The following is a 17,424-nucleotide window of genomic DNA, read 5'->3' on the forward strand; positions in this document are numbered from 1 at the left end:
GGACGTGGGATGTGTACTGAACTCTGTGGTCTCCTTTGCAGCCCTGTGTGACATGCACCCAATGAGAGCACTCTTCCTCATCCCGCGGAACCCGCCCCCAAAGCTGAAATCCAGAAAATGGTAAAAAGCCGTGCAAAGTGTCATTTCTGATGATTTTTAGCGCTCTTGTCCAAGAAATCACAATGTTGTTAAATCCTGCAGTGATCTGTGTTGTCTGTCCTCCACTGTCTGTAGTGCTGGGGTGAGCCATGGGTGCAGAAGTAGTTTACCTTTGGGAACCAACCCTGTTCTTTTGATCTCTGGATGATCTGGAGCATCCATTGCAGTCACTGAAGGCTGACATGAGTGACTGCAGTTTTAGTCCCAGTGCAAGATGAAGCCTTGCAAATGCTTTATGGCACTCTGGGGTAATGCTTGGCAAACCAATTGGAAAGGTTTATTATTTTACCCTGTTTTTCTGTCTTTTTAAGGTCAAAGAAATTCCTTAATTTTGTTGAAAGCTGCCTTGTAAAAAATTATTTGCATCGTCCGTCCACTGAAACCTTGCTTAAGCACTCTTTTATCCGAGACATGCAGAATGAACGGCAAGTGCGCATCATGCTGAAAGACCACCTGGATAGGACCAGGAAGAAGAAAGGAGAAAAGGGTAACGTGGCAAAAAGAAACAAAAAGGGAGAGGAAAAGAAAAGATACTGCAAATAGCAGCTCCTTTTCTGATTTTTGATGGTGGAGTAAAAAGTGGATCCACCTGAAATATGGTACCACAAAAAACTGAGAAAGTTCTGTTGCTGGTAGCAGTGGGGTCGTTTTACAGATCTCTGCAACAGCCTTGATCCACAGTGGTGTGTAATGCCAAAGTCTTCAGGAGTTGACTGATGCTGCTTCACTGAACACAACCCAAATGCTAATGTGATCAGAGTCCAAGTAATGCTTAGGCCTCTATTTTCTAAATAGAGTATCCAAACTGTACTCCGTGAGCCTTTCCTGGTCTCAGTTCATCTCTTGGTTCCTGATACCTTTATATGGTGATGCAGCAAGTAAAATAATTATAGCCTGTGAGTTCTTTGGAGGCAGAAGCATTTTGTAGTGGAGTGTACAAGTCCTTGAAAAGGCTTCCAAGATCCAGTGACACGCACACGGATATAATTGGTTGGCTTTTATACCAGATGCATGAAGTAAAAGAGAGAAATTGAGCTGGTTCCTTATTCTTCAGAGCAAAACTTGGAAGAAGCAGTGTTGGAGAGAGAATGGTCCATATGTCAGTGCACAGTTTGATGTGCAACAGAGAGTGAAGTAGCCTGCTGACCTGTTATTTTCCCTACTCTCTCACCTCTCATTCTCTTGTGTGTTTTCTTCTGTGTGAGGGGCACTGTGGAGATTAGTGACTATGAGGGCAAACTCACAAAGTGCTGTAAAGATGATAAATTAATTTTTAAACTCTTAAGTATTGATTTGACAATAGGAACATTTGTGCCTAAAATGAAATTGGTGTTGCAGTGTAAATTTACTGATTCCAGTAGTCATAGAATCGTAGCACTATAGAAGGGCTTGGATTGGAAGAGACCTTAAAGATCATTCAGTTCCATCCCCCTACTGTGCCCTGGTTGGCACCCAATAGTTCAAGCTACCCAGGGCCCCATCCAGTGTGTCCTTGAATACCTGCAGAATGGGGCATCCACAGCTTCTATAGGAAACCTGTTCTAGCACCTCACCACCCTGAGTAAAGCTTTTCTTCCTAATATCAAACTTGAATTTCTCCTCTTCTAGTTTAAAGCCATTTTCCCTTGTCCTGTCACAATCAAACCTGGTAAAAAGCTGGTTCCCCTTGTAAGCTCCCTTCATGTACTGGAAGGTCGCAGTGCAGTCTCCCTGGAGCCCTCTATTCTCCAGGCAGAATGAGCCCAGCTCCCCCAGCCTTCCTTCACACAGGAGAGGCGCTCCAGCCCTGTGAGCATCTTCACAGCCTCCTCTGGACCCGCTCCAACAGCCCCACATCTTCCTTGTCTGGGGCCAGGCCTGGATGCTGTTCTGCAGATGAGACCTCATGAGAGCAGAGCAGAGGGGGACAATCCCCCCCCTGCCCACTGCCAGCCCTCTGCTGATGCTGCCCAGGACACTGTTGGCCTCCTGGGCTGTGAGCGCACACTGCTGGCTCATGCCCAGCTCTTTGTCTACCAGGACCCCCATGTCCTTCACACCACTTGTCACCAACCTCCACCTGGACATAGAGCCATTGACCACAGCTCTCTGGCGGCAGCCATCCAACCCGTTCTTTATCCAGCCTTCAAATCCATATCTCTCCAATGCTGAGATAAGGATGTGGTGCAGGACCGTATCAAAAGCCTTGCACGTGTCCAGATAGGCTGTATCAGTTGCCCTTCCTCTGTCCACACCTACTGTCACTCCATTGTAGAAAATTCTGTCATCTCTTCCAGCTGTGGGCACTTTCAAATGGAAAAACATCCTGTTAAAAGGTTTTCACGAATGCACTTGAAGGAGTAAAGATGTGGTGATAACAATCACATGTTGATAACTAGTTACAGTTGGACCTGGAAAGTGCTGGTTTTAATTAAAATTCCCTTGAAAGAACAATGTGAAACTGCCAGACTATACACTTCAAAATACTGATGCCAAAAAAAGTTAACTGAGTCCCATTTTGGTCCTGCTCTGTATTTTAGCTTTGTGGCATGCTAATTTGAAGTCTTCACTTATGAGTTACCTCCATGGTACTCTTGAGGAGAACTTGAAAAATGTGGGTCATCTTCTCCTGAACTGCAGTGTCAAAACTAGCATTGCTTGATTATCCCCATTAAAATTGTTCATTTTAATACAAAACCAAACACAGATTCACTAAAGGCATCAGTTTAGTTACACAGCAGGCATGCAATAGCAGAAAAAGTCAGCATAAGTTTTTTATACCATATCTAAATTTATATATGAAATGACCCTGCTGCTTATGTTGTTGGGAGGGTTGGCTATTGCAGTAGGCTTAGCTTATTATATTGCAGATTGTAAAAGCAAGTTAGTTTTGCAAAATCTATGTAGTTAGTGAGGAGAAAAAGTGGAAACACGTAAAGGGGCCCTTTGACCCATGGTCTGAAGTAGGCTTTGTGTTGCATACTTGAATATCTTCTGCTGCATCCACTCAGCCTCTTAGTGCAACCTAGGGCTTTTAAATTCCTGATGAGCTCCATGTAGTTCAGTTTTAGTGCTCAGAAGCCAAGTTCAAGATAACATCTTAAATAACAATATCCTCCACTGGCATTTATTGGTCTCTCTCTCTTTTTTTGATAGAGGAAACAGACTATGATTACAGTGGAAGTGAGGAGGAAGACGATGAGCTGAATGAAGATGAAGGAGAACCAAGGTTAATTTTATGATTAGAATATAAAATTTGACTGGCCAACCTGTTCTCACTGAAGGCAGCTCTCCTCGCGCAGATTTGCTTTTTTACCTTACTCTAAATCCCTCATCTATTGTATCCACTCTGATACTTGAACTGTTTCGTAGCTATCGAATATAAATGCTGAGCATAACAAGCTGCTGCATTCAGATGCATAGTCAACATGGCAGAGATATATCAAGTCATTTTCGTTTGCTGACACGGGACAACAAGCAGTTCCTTGTATTCTCCCTGCTTTAATGCTATCTTTAGTCATACTGAAACTTGTACTTTGTTTCAGCTCCATAGTAAATCTCCCTGGGGAGTCAACTCTCCGTCGTGAGTTTCTGAGGCTGCAGCAGGAGAACAAAAACCGTTCTGACCCTCAACGCCAGCAGCAGCAGCTGAAGGACCAGGAGAAATACAAGAAGCAGCTGCTGACAGAGCGGCAGAAACGCATCGAGCAGCAGAAAGAGCAGAGGAGGAGGCTGGAGGATGTAGGGACTGGCTTGCATTGTTATTCCGCATCCCCTCACAAATGAAAAATATGCCTGTAGAGAGTAGGCTATGAAAGGCAAGAAGGCTGTGCTAAGTTGTCAGTACAACCTGTCATGCAGTCTTTCACACTGGGAGAATGTATCGCTTTTGAACATAATGATATTAAGTGATATAAAAAGGGCTTTGTTCTTTTCCTGCTGACAACCTGCCCTGAGCTTTGGGAGCTGAAGATGCAGGACATTGCTCTTGAGCTTGGCTGTAGAAGCCCAGGCAGGTGGGGAGAGAGGTCCTGCTTTCTTTCTGTTGTGCGTTATTCATACTGAGTCTCTCTTCCTGATCCAGAGTTTCTGACTCTGCTTCTTTTTAAGATGTTACAAGACAAGATGCCTTTTCAGCTGTCTTACACATTATGGTGTGGCAGGCATTGCTAAATCATCAACGGGTCTGTTCTTAGGAGCACCTGATGAAATTCAGGCATTGTGCAAGCAATGGCATTTGTGAAGCATGATGCTGTTCCAGCAAAACTGGGGGAAAACTCTCAGAAAACCCTTCCTTCTCAAAATGACAGAAAGATGAGCTGTCAACCACAAAAAAGAAGTTCACGTATTTGTCTAAATGAATGGCACATCAGCCCTCAGCTGCCAAAAGGGCAAAGGTTTCATTTTGAATTTGATAGTTACTGTGGTGGCAATCTGTGGCTGGCTGCTCCTGCAGTGCTGTGATCGGGCATCCCGTATTACTGCCTGCACCTCAGGAAATGAGCCTTGTGATTAATGACTCCTGGCACAAATAATTGGTGGGTACAAAAGGGAAACAAAATAAGCAGTGTTATTCCCTGGCTCTCTTCTAGCATCAGAGGCGAGAGCAAGAGCTCCGAAGGCAGCAGGAGTGCGAGCAGAGGTGGGCTGAGGCTAAGGATGCTCAGAGGAGAGAGGAGAGGTGTAAGGAAGACAAAAGGGCCGTGGAAGATGATGAACGGTTCATAGCAGATGGGCAGAGGAAACCAGAAAAGAAGCAGGTATGAAAGGGTTTGCTGGCAGCAATTTGCAGCTCCCTGTTCCTGTGGATGTCTTTCTCAGTCCCCTTGGGGTTGCTGCCATCCTCTGAGTCACGGATCAGAGAACGACTTTTTAATGCGTTTACTGCCTCTTGTTCTCGAATACAACCTTTTCTGGATGTAACATGCAAATTACTTACTGAGTTACCCCCTTGAGCTATAGCAATGACACTTCCTCTCCTTGAGGGTGGCAGTTCTGTCACTGCTGTTTCTCCTTGCTGAAGTTATCTTCAGTCACTTCAATCTGATTTAAGGTACCTTTACCCTGAAAGCTTCCAGCACAAGCTCAACTTAAGCTTAAATCTCCAGAGTCTGCAGTTTCGCTTTGGATTGTACAAAGGATAGTCTCTTACTCACAAAGTAAAAATGAAATTGAGGTTACTTTAATGCTGAGCTCTCATTGTCAAGACTGGCACCTTGACTGCAAAGTTATGCTAAAGTTGCAGCAGATGAGCCGACTCATAACGAACAAGAGGCACTCAAGGAGTGTTTAATTAAAGCCCTGTTTTTAGGAAAAGTAAAAAGAAAAAATGCAGTTTTCTGTTGTGCTGTTTCAAAAGCCAAACATTGAGGGTTTGGAGTTGTTTTTTGCTTTCTTTTCCCCAGAGTTGTGGCTTTTCTGTCAGTCTTGCAGCTGTGCTCACTTTGCTCTTTTGAAAAGCCAGGATTTTCAGCAGTCACCTCAGTTGTCCTCCAAGGCATCATTCTCTCTGATGTTCATCACTCTGCTTTCAGAAAAAGGTGGAAGAGGTGCAGCACAACAGGAAGGGGCATCGAACTCTACCCAAAGATCAGACACAGCTGCTGTCTCTCCAGCATGACCACAAGCAAAAGAAGAAGGAGCCTTCCAAGAGTTCAAATTCAGCAGCACATCTTCCATCAAGCAACACAACCAAAGAGGTACCAGCTCAGCCAGTGTAGTGTTTTGGTGCAGTTTATTATGCTGTGGAGATGCTAGAGTACAGTCTGATCTTTAAACTTACAGCTTGACTTATGTCTTCCTACACATTTAGGCTGCAGTAAGTCCTTTTGTCTCCATTAATGTAGAGAATAAGGAAAAGGAATGGTTAAGCCTCTGTCAATTCTACTCGAATTGAAAGAAGTCTTTAGCTGTGGTGAACCAAGAATCATGATCCCTCTGGTCAGCTAGCTGTCATTCTCTTGTTTCCCAAATTAAGATTTGGGAATCCCAGATTAAGAATTAACATAGTGTCATCTGAGGTTTTAAGAGATGTCTTTGCCTGACTTTTGGGTTCACAGAACTGAGGCAGACACAGAATAGTGTTGTGCCTCCCAGGCATGGGTTTCTGTGTCCCTGATGTCAGATTGTGATGCCTTTTCATCTTCTTTTTCTCCTCAGATTTTAGGTAGATTTGATGGATAAGGGGTACATATAGAGTCCTCAGTAAGAATTCTTGCCCATTTCATTCCTTTTTTTTTAACTCTGAAATATTCTGTATTGCAACTTGTTCTACTTAAAAGCTTCAAGTCCTTTTCACATATCTCACCATTCCTGGTATTTATTTTTCACAGGTCTGTGAACCTGTCTCTATAGCTGGTAAGATTTCACATTACCAGAGCAAAGAACTTGGCTTGGTCAGTGTCAAAATCCTCAGCAGCTTACACATCTTTCCTTGGGGGTGGCAGCAAAGCATCTTTCATAAATACCCAAACCAAGCACATGCATAAGTTTGTAGAAGGAATGCAGAGTGCTGCTTATTAACTTTTTGCTGCAGCTTTTAAGCAGGTGCCCTCTTTGATGTCACCTCTGTCTGCATGCAGCTGGCTCCCTGAGGTGGAATCTTCTATGATGATAAGCAGTTAAATGAAACACTTTTTTGGTAGGATTATTGACATGATGAATTTCAGTAACTGGATGGAGTATGCAAACAGCTAATCTGCAGTGTGAAATCAACAAAACAAAGGATATTAAGTCCCTTGTTAGAGCAGCAGTTTGTGAAAACAATAGAATGTCTAATTCTGTTTGAAGTAAAACTTAACTGTCAAAAAAATGCCCAAGATCCTAAGGCTTCATTGCATTGACTGATTAAACATATCATTATTGAAATTTGAATGAGCTCTTTTGGAAATCACTGTTTATGTAGTAACAGGGTGGGATGTTGTTCTGGCTGGAGAGAAAGTTGGGTGTGGACAGAGCAGTGAGCTGTTTTCACTAAGTACATGACATCTAAGTCATTGAAATACTTTGCCTTTGCTAGGTTTTGGTGGGGGGGGGGGGGAAGAAAATGCAACTCTGTTTAATTCATTTAACTTTCTTTTCCATTTTGCTATAGCTAGAAGTCAAAAGAGCTGTAAAATGTCAGCACACTCTGTAGTTTTGTCATGCGTTTTCTAAATGACCCCTTTATAGCAGAATGAAATGTACTGTGGAATTTAGTGTAGGCAGTCACTGTTAACTTTTATTGTAATGGTGAAATATAATATTACTAATTGCAGGTGAGTTAAGCACACGTGGAAGGAAAACAGTAGGAAAACAAAAGGGAAATCGCATCCACAGATCTGCCCTTGAGGTTCATAGCGTGATGCTGGTATTGATGACAGTGGTTGGGTACCATCGTGTACTCTGGTTTTGAGGACAAATTCTTTCACAATACTAACTAATCTCAAAACTTCTTGGAAGATGCAGATCCTTCTATTGAATCCTAATTAATGCAACAAGGTTGCTTTTGTTGTTGTTGAAATGTGATGCTTTGCAGTGATGTCAGCGGACGTAACTGCTTAGGAGTCAGAAATGCTTTAAAGCTTTGACTGTTTCTAACAGTGATAATTCAATGAATTTGTTCCTGTAAATATTGGTCTTTAGCAGTTTACTAGACAAAAATATGCCTGTTCCTGCACTGGGAGAGGTCTGCACAAGGTTAGATGCAACATAAATGTGGAGTGAGTTCTTTCTTTCCCATGGGTTTTGGTTCTCAGTGGCATTTCCAGGACCAGCTATTGATATAGGCAACTAACGACCTCCAGAATTACTGTTGAGCTGAAGCATTAAAAACCATCAAAAAATATCCTACAGCCTTCCAAAACCTCAAGTTTAACATTGGAGCCATGGAACTTTTCCTTGGGAGTTTCTCATCTCTGTCATCTCGCTCATCCTGTGGCAGGCAGGTCAGGGCAGATTTCCCTTCTGTGTGCAGATGTGAGCTCTGTCCCTGTGCTGTATCTGATCCCAGTGGCACCGCAGCTGGTGAGCTGGGGAAAGGACTGTGAGCTCGGGTTTGGTGCTAGATCGTGAAGTTTAGTGCTCAGTGCCTGTGCTGGAAGCCTGGAGCGTCTTCTTGAGCTTGCATCTGGATCATAGTATGCTGCATGCAAATACTTGTTGAGAGCAGAGGTGGAAGGTAAATTATCATTTCTAGTTTAGTGAAACCACTCTAATTTTTACATTTTCTTCTTGGTAAAATTTGCCTTTCATTGTTAGGAGTTGCAAGTAATGAAGATCTGGCCTCAAGAGTAATGTAACTTCTCAGTTCACCACTAGAATTCCTCAGTATTTGGCTGTAGTTGCTTGTCTAATATGTTTTAAAGCTGCTTTCTGCCCCCAGTTAAGATCTGTGAGACTAAGGGGAATCATTTCCACCTTCTCAGCAGGTCCTAAACTGGATTCAGAATATGCTTACTCCCTTGCTGTAGGCACAAACACCCAGATATATTGAGAGGCACCGTTAAGAACATCTATCCAGACAGAGACAACTTGGTACAAGATGGCATTAATCTCTTGTTTGCAGAGTAGAGCTGCTAAAGTTAGAGTTCCTAGGCTGCTAAATCAGAGGATGAGCTAAAGATTTATGCTAGAGAATGGGAATCAAACTGGGAAGAGCAGCAGGGTCAAAACTGTGGGTTGGAGATTTTGTAATACGCAGTGCCCTCGGGACATAGAAGGACCTTTCCTTTCTTTCTGTTGGACCTCGATAGTGTCTCTCAGTCCTTTCCATAGGGCAGTTAACATACCAAACAACAGAGCATTAGAAGTGTCTCAACATAGAAAGCTGCTTGCAGTAAAGTCAGTGCTGTAGAAGAGGGTAATAAATTCAGAGCAAAACAGGTTGCGTGCTGTCGAAGGTAAATAAATGCAGAGAGATGGTTCCTCCCAGCTAAAATCCTAGCCTGCAGCAAGCAGGATAGCCTCAAATAAAGCAGACTGCAGCTCAGGCATGTCAGCTGCCCCTTGTCCTGCTGTGGCTTGGAAACTTAATGAGAAAGATGGAGTTGCAAATGGAGAGGCAGTGCTGGTTTGTATCGTGCCAGGGCTGACCTCTCCTCAGAGGGAGGTCCGTAGAGTCTGTGCGGTTCTGCGCTGCCACTGGAGAGCATCCAGGCTGTGAAGCTGAGTGCACGACACGCCTCTTCCTTTCTCCTTTGCAGGCCGAGGACCGAAGAAAGAGAAGTGATGGCATCCAGCCTGCCCTGCAGTGGCCTGCGGCGCTGGGGCACGATGCCATGCCTCAGGCGAAGGTGGGCTCTGGCAGCAGCTCCAGCCCCTGCACCCCTGCGCTGCAGAGAGCCGTCTTAGTGCAGGTATGGTGTGAGTACCAGTGTGGTATCACTGCCCTGACGCGGGGAGGAAGGTGCCTGAGCAGGAAGGTGCCTGGTTCCCTTCACTCCTGCCATAACCAATGGAGGCCCATGAGAGCTTGCCTCCGATTTTCAGTGCCACCTTGTGCTGCTAAGTTACAAGTGGAGTTTTACTTATGCGTTGCAGCATAGGTTTAGATAACAGTTACTTTAATATGCTTGATGCCTGACTGCTGACTCTCTGATATTACTCTTCACTGTTTCATAAAAAGCCTGAATGACTGTGCTGTTATAGCCCCTGGATGATGTATTATTTATATGGTGCCATAAATATATGTGGCAGTTTACAAAACAACTCTAAAGTCAAAATTTGTATCCCTGAAGACTAGGTACACAAGCAAGACTGTTAGAGGTCTTATGAAATAATCTAAAAGTATAAGGAGATGGAATAAGGACTAGTTACCAATGCAGAGTCTGGTTTTGCCTGTGGGTAGGGCATGGCAGGCCTGTGAAGTCCTGTTTCTAGTCTTCAATTTCTGCATCAGCATTTTCTAGATCTTCTAGCGCACATCTGTGAATAAGAGTGAATACTTCAAAATGTGCATAAGGGACTCCTGAGTGCAAAAACAGATGTACTCTGTGTCCTGTGTTGTGCACATCCACGGTACCCCAACAAATACACTGTCCTATGATGGGCCTACGGGCTGAGATGATCTCTCTTGTTTGTATATGTGGTTATGTGCTTACTTTCTTGTTGAGATACAAAGTATTTTACGTACTTTCATGTTGTTCCACCTCCCAGACTGAGCTTTTCACTCCTCCCTTGTTCCAGGGTGCTTCTAAATGTTTTCTCCTTGTTTTTTGTGCTTAGCTCTGCAGCTTCTGTATACTTTTATCAGCTTGACAGAACTCACCCAACATCTGTCACTTGAATCTGTTACATCACTTCAAAAATTTCAGAGTTAAACGGTACCTAAAGTGGTGCCTAAGCAGATCCCTCTACGCATACAGTGAGAACACCCTGGGGAAGTCCTGCATTAGAATCTTCCTCGAAGCATTTTAGCTCCTGCTCTATCTACCAGCTCCAGGCCTGCAAATTCAGAGTACCCATTGTGCCCCAAAACTCAACTTCCTATTTTTTTGACAGCATTTGAAATGAGTAGCTTAGACTGCAGTTACTTTTTTTCTTTCAGAAGCATGTATAAACAAAAGAAAAGCAAGTCAGCAAGCAGAAAACAAATAAAATGCTGTGCCTCCTCCTGCTCCCAGTGCCAGGGTTCCCCCAGGGCAGGCTTCCAGGCCCAGTGCTCTTCTGCCCTGCTTCTGCACATGCCCTGGAGTGAGTCTGCATGAGGCAGGTAATAGGTGGCTGATAGCCTCCTCAGGTCCTGCTGGTGAAGGCAAAATCAACATGGGCAGCTGTCGGGAAAGGAAAGGCCCAGTTTCACCCAATAGCATTACCTTCAGAAAATATTTGTGTATCTTTTCACATCCTTTTTTTTTCCATGGCACATTTGGCGGCTTAAGTCACAGGTTTTGTGACTGGTCTAAATTGACAGCTGTAGCATTGACTCCCTGGAGAGCTGCTGCGAGGTCTAAAAGTAAGGTGCTTATATCTCAGCCTTGGGCAGCTCCCTTCAGGTGAATATTTTGGCCCTGTAATAGAAGCTATAGAGCACATACTTCAGGAATTCTGCAGAAGCACACTAGCTGTACGGAGGGGAGTCCTGCCCTGTTATGGTGTCACTTTATGGGTGAGAGGAGCTGCATCCTAGCATGGCTATGACCATGCCTCCCACATTGCCCAGGATATGTCACTTTGTCCCTTTGCACCTTGCTGGGGCTTCTCTGTTTGGGAGCACTTCTCCCAGCTGTTCAGGGAGTGGTAAGGAACAAAGTGGAGTTTGTCATCCTCTTTCACATTCCTTGATTGAAACTACATAATAAAAGTTTAATGCTATGTTAAATGATAGTGTTACTTAGGGGTAATAGCGGGCAGCAATTTATAGTCATTACTGTGTAATTTCACTCCCTGCTGGGAACTGCCCTGTTACCCACACACAGGTTGGTGATCCAGCAGGTAGGGACCATGTGGACAGGGAGAAGCCAGTCCGTGGTCTTTCCTGCTGTGTTAGCATGGAAACCAGATGAACTTCGATGGGCAATTTATAAATCTTCTTAAGGGTTGTGTTTCGTTCTGCTGGCTGGCAGCAGCTGTTGATGCTAATAGCTGTGCTGGGAAACGCTGCCTGTGTTAACTTCATAAAGTGAGAAGGCAATATGAGTGATGCTCCAGTTAGTCACCTGGAGATGAAAAGACTTGCAGCAATATACTTGCAGAGTTCAGTACGTGGCTGCCTTGTTGATTTAAAGTAAAAGTGAACCGCAGAGTTAAAAATGCAAGCTGAATTCATCACAGATGTCTACACTGAAGAACTTTCAGCCATGTTTGAGAGGGAGCAATCATCTGTCATCACTGCTCTGCTCAGGCAAAAAGACTTCTTATTCCAAATGATCCCATCCTGTAAGATTGTATGGCACCTCCCGGGTCCCCAAACCTCTCTTGCAGCGATCTCACTGGAAATCTTAACGCAGTTCCTGAGAGACAGCAAGCATGATTTCTCAGTGTCTTGTACTCTGTCTGGTGAGGGAAATGTGAGATATTCCCAGCTCAGAATATCCCATTTCCATTGCTTTGTACCAGTTCTGCCTCTGGTGAGCTGCAGCACGGTGGGCAGTGGGGCTTTCTGGCAGTGAGATGAGCCATTCTGGGCAGCCCATGGGATTCACAGGCTGTGAATAGAGTCGCTGTGTCTGTCTGTCTGCCCAGCATCTCCCAGTGTCTGAGTAGAGGAGAGATTTAGCTCACATCTGAAAGGAACTCCTTTTTTTAATCGTCTCTTTTGTTCGTCCTGTAGGATTTGCTATCTAGTTCTCTACTGTCTGGAGTAATGCAGCAAAAATAGAACAAGAAAGCTAATGGTATTAGAATAATTAGCTGTGCATTAGGTCATTGATTGATGCAGTATCCCAGATCTATTCATAAGTTTAATGCAATCTTTTTCCTTATGCTGTTCTGTAACAGCAGTTGCACATGTCTATACTCCCACATGAAGATTCAACTCAAATTCATCACTTGGATGTCCCCCAAAAAAGAGAGCATAGCCTTTCTTTTTAAAACGTCTTCTTCCTAAATCTTCTTGATCTAATTGGTCTGTGGTACTGCACAGCCTTGTGGCTGTTAGGAAGCAGTAGGTCTTTCGCCTTAGCTCTGTGAGGTGTGCCTTTGTGGTTTGAAGGCACCTGGTAGATAATGTTGTTATCTGAGACATTTTCACTTTGCTTTGGAGTCGTACGATCTTTTAAGTCCTACAGAATCATAGAATGGTTTGGGTTGGAAGGGACCTTTAAGATCATTCAGTTCCTGCCCCCCTGCTGTAGGCAGGGACGCCTCCCTCCAGACCAGGTTGCTCACAGCCCCGTCCAGCCTGGAAAATCATCCCAGAAACAGGCAGCATGTTTCAGTTTTACATGGAGCTGGGGAACTGGACTGTCCCTGCCAAAGAAGGTATGTGGGTACCATCTGCAGAGGGAATATTTGTGTTTTAGAGCTTCTCAGTCACTTGAATTGTGATTCAGCAAAGCTCATCCCCACTTATAAGCAGGAACAGTTTTCTGGTACGCTGCAGGACTCCAAAGCTGGAATTTAGGAAGAAATTTAAGTATCTTGTTGAAAAACTGGCCAGGAAAAAAATCTTCCTATATTCTGATAATAATATACTTGCTATAAAAGCTGTTCCTGCCCCTAAGATGAGTCACTTCAGGGGAACACTTTGCTGTTAAAATAATTCTGGTTAACTAAAAACTATTATTAGTGACAACCATGTCAGACAAAAAAGAGGATTTTGACAAAATGCAAGGACGTGGATTATGAGATGTTGTAACTGCTGAAAAAGCTATTTTCTTTAAAGAGAGCCCACAGAACGTGTTATCCCCAAAAGGCAGCAGAAGCACCTGAATATTTAACCAGGCAAACTCCTCAGAAGTGTCTTTCTGCAGCTGATTTGTCCTTGCTGGACTCAAAGGTTGTGAAACATTTGAATGGTTATTTGACATCTTGAAAGAGTTTTAGAATTTCAGTATTTAAATGGTTTTAGAGTCACGGGGAGTTCATATTTCACATTATGGTTCTGTTACTCTGTGCTATTTTTTAATAGCATGAATAACTTCTCTTAAAAGTGAGCTTCATACTGGGGAACTAATTCTCGTGCATTTAAACTCGGATGCAGACAAAAATTTCCTGCCTCTTTCTTTGTCCTGGGGGCTGAAAGGCTGCTGGTGTGCAGCACATCTGAGGCCAGGGGCCTCCCATGCTGGTGTGCAGAGCTGGGTCAGCCGGGCTGGGGGGGTCCATGGGGATCCCTGCTCCCTCTTTGCATGCCAAGGGGAAGCACCTCGTGGCATGGCTTCAGGCACTGCTCTGCTGCCTGTCTATTTCTGTCACATTCCTTTGGTTCTGGCATTGGAGTCCCACCGGATGGACCCATCTCACTCCATTTCCATGTTTTCTGCCTCAGTCTTGTGTCCGAGAAGATTTCTCATTTCAGGGAGGATCAGTGCATTCAGTTGACATTTTTAGCTCTTTTCCTTTCTTCCCCTTTGGAAGACTCGCATGTGATAGATTATTAATGTGTCGAATTCAAGGGAACTTTCCTTATTTATTTATTTTAATACAGAAAGTTAGCCAAACAACTCTGGAGTATTTTAGATCAAGTGTACGCTGCTTACCTTCTGTTCCATTGGAATGAACGCCACATTTGCTCCTCCCTTCACCCAAATTAGGGCATTTGCTATTCTGTTACCCAACCTGATAGCACTGAAGGCAGCTTTTAAACAAAGGTGATCTCAGTGGGGGCACCCAGATGTTACTGTGCATGAGGTGTAGTGTGGGCAGTTTCTGATTTCTTTCTTAGTGCAGTCTCAAGTTTTCTTCCTTTTGGACACTTGTACATCTGTTACGGAGGGGAACCAGGGCACCCTGTAACTGCTGGAGAGTTGGAAGCACTTCCACTTGGCAGTTTGTCTACTGACTGTAGAAAGGCTGAAGTCTGCATAGCTGTAAGTTTTGTGTCACTTGGTTGAACGGTTCTCTGTGCATCGCCAATGACGTGTTAGCTGCTCCACAGGTAAAACAGCACAAGATGCATGTACTGCACAGATGTTTTTAATATATTGGGCCCTTCACCTTGAAATGTTTGTGCCTAGCCAGCTGTAAATGAATAACTTTGCACCAAACAAGGTGAGTAGGGCTGTATCGAATCACAGTGTTTGTTATGCATTTACTAAAAGTTAGATCTCTCAAACAGAACCATCGATAACTGTTGGCACTGGGACATGTTGTACAGAATGGAGAAGTGCAATTCAATCTTTTGTTTGTTTTAAGTGTGACAATTTCCAGGCCAGTAGAGATGTGTACCACAGCAGCTCGCTGTCAGACATGGTGACCACACTGGTCGGCCTTGGACAGGATGACGTATTCTGGAGTGGGAGTCAGAGTGGAGAACAGCCCCCAAAGGTGTGTAAAACTCAGGTGTTCAGCCCCCTGCACAGCTGATAGCACTCAGCTCAGTTCCCCTGCACTCTGCTACCCATGTGCTTCACTTCATGAATCCCATTGCTTGTACAGTAATTGGGTCTCACTAATCTAAAAAGAAGACTCTGTAGGTAAGGATTTGCTTCCATTTCAGTGCACACTGGTTTGTTTCAGAAAAGCACATTAATATATACAATTCAGGAGAAAGTTTTTTGGTTCTTGTTTTTTTTTTTAAACAATTCCTAAAAACAAGGGTGTTTGTCTGGGATGTGTCTATGTGCATGCATGTATGTATTCTTTCTAATACTTTGCAGGTGGGATGTATGCATGTCCTTTTTCTCCTCCCCACTTTCCACACCCCTTTTGATATGCACAGTTAGATAGCAATGCAGGGTAATCCACCACCTACAAAAAGCTGCATTAAGTGACTGCAGATGTGTTTTCCTGCCTGCTTTAAATATTGACCAAGAATAGTGCTGACTCCAGGGAAAGGTGCAAACTACTCACAGGCTGCACCCTGACAGATTGCAGTGCAAATTGGAAGGACCTGCTGCTAGTTTGCACCTTCCAGGGTTTATATGAAAGACAGCTCTACAGGTCCCACTAAAGCACTGTTCTTTTATGTTGGTTAGTCTCATTTCTGTATTGATGGAATTAAATATTAAGATTATTAATTGAGTCCATCAGTGGCACTAAAATACTTAATTAAATCCTTAAGGTTCCAGAAAGGACAACCTCCAAATTTTACAGCAGGGATCAACCTGGCCAACAGAGATGCCATTCAAGGTAAGCTCCAAAGAATTTGATGCTTACACTAATGCTGATTTATTGCCAATTGGAAAACTGTAGCCAATTTATTTAAAACCAAAGGCATAAACTCAGTAATAGTAAAAGTAACATGGGTTCATGCCTTATTTGATGGCAGTTACAGTTATTTTACCTTTTGTGTCAGTTTGCCCACTGAACTATTCAACCTCCCCAATATTAAACCTGACAGAAGCATCTGAGCAAGCTTCCTTTTAATGACAGATGGACCCGATTTAAAGACAAACAAACCTGTTGTAGATCTCCTCCTTTTCTCATAAGGCAATTTTGTTCTCTAATGGAAAGCAGTATTTCTAATATATAAAGGCTGCTCTGCATCATGCCATGAGTTGTTTCATTTGTTTCAGCCTGCTCAGATTGACAGAGTGATTTCCACACAAGTTCTTCATCCGTTTGCCAGTTCTGTAGTGCAGCCATTTAGCAGCTGCTTATCATCTGATAATGTTTTACTTTTCCTTCCCATCAGGGAAAGTGACTGCTGAGAGTGCAGGTTCTGTGAGATGCCTGCCTGTTGGCACCTGTGGGTGGCAGGAGTGGTGCTGCTGGTGGTTTGGTCAGGATGCTTTTGCAGATGCTCTGTGGCACATTTGCACCTGCACTGTTGTTTTGGAGGAATTCTATGCCTGGATACTTTGCTAAGGGTGGCCCTGTCCCCAGCTCCCTATCTAGGCACTGTAGTTACAGCTGGTGGGTGCAGCTTTGACCTGCTCGATAGTAGCTTGTGCAGGCACATATGCTGTCTGTAGATGTATCTGGAATATTCTGGCAGCATGCCCATCAGGTGAGTGCACTCTACGTCCCAGGAGAAAGAACCAGGGAAGAAGAGAGCTCAGCAGCATAGGGCAGCTGCCACAGGATGGCTGACCAGGGAACACTTGAGGGACTGGCGTTGGAGAGATGTGGAAGGGTGGAAGTTTCAGCTGACATAACCAAGTAATGTGCAGTGCTTTGGAAAGGTTACTTCTGATGAGCCAAAATCAGAAACATCACCTGAAATAAACTTCAAGTGAAGCCAAACCTGTAATAGATTCTGCTTAAAAATTATAGGAGGCAAAACAGAAAAGAAACATGTAGGTAAGACACAGTGCTACGAGTGAGGGGCTTCTTAGCCTGGAGTTGTTGGGTACGCCTCACTTTTGATTTGCAAGTTTGGCAGCTTGTTTTACTGCCTTATGCATTCCTTATTCCACTGGTAAGTGAGTGATGATGTATCCTGCAGGAGGGGGGTGGAGCAGGTTTCACTATTTGTGAAAACCGTGAGATTTGGAATTAGGAGCGAGGCTGATCTGTAGAGGCCAAGGGAGAATTACATGGAGTAGGGTATTTAACAGTGACTTGGGGCACTGCATGCTCCCAGATTCCCAGAGGGAACTGCCCCCTCCATCTTCTCTGGTTACTGGGTGGCCCTGCCTAGAGCACCAAGGAAGCAGTTTTTGTATAGAAAGTACTTTATCATACATTGACAGCAGAGAACCTGGTTCCATGGCCTAGGAGCTACGTTTTGGTTGTGTTCCTGAATACAAATAGCCTGACATT

The 17,424-nt window shown here is 44.0% G+C and overlaps 1 protein-coding gene across 1 annotated transcript in view; it reads left to right on the top strand.

Annotated features, from left to right (window-relative positions):
- Positions 1-17,424, top strand: part of NRK (Nik related kinase) — a 96,249-nt gene that overhangs the window by 45,879 nt on the left and 32,946 nt on the right. Inside the window, exons 9-17 of the mRNA XM_048959985.1 lie at positions 42-120; positions 471-646; positions 3,295-3,367; positions 3,684-3,879; positions 4,731-4,898; positions 5,673-5,837; positions 9,321-9,473; positions 14,914-15,045; positions 15,782-15,849. Of these exons, the coding sequence (XP_048815942.1) occupies positions 42-120; positions 471-646; positions 3,295-3,367; positions 3,684-3,879; positions 4,731-4,898; positions 5,673-5,837; positions 9,321-9,473; positions 14,914-15,045; positions 15,782-15,849 (1,210 nt within the window). The remainder of the gene's footprint in view (positions 1-41; positions 121-470; positions 647-3,294; positions 3,368-3,683; positions 3,880-4,730; positions 4,899-5,672; positions 5,838-9,320; positions 9,474-14,913; positions 15,046-15,781; positions 15,850-17,424) is intronic.

This window comes from Lagopus muta, chromosome 13 (genome assembly GCF_023343835.1).
Source record: "Lagopus muta isolate bLagMut1 chromosome 13, bLagMut1 primary, whole genome shotgun sequence".
NCBI lineage: Eukaryota > Metazoa > Chordata > Aves > Galliformes > Phasianidae > Lagopus > Lagopus muta.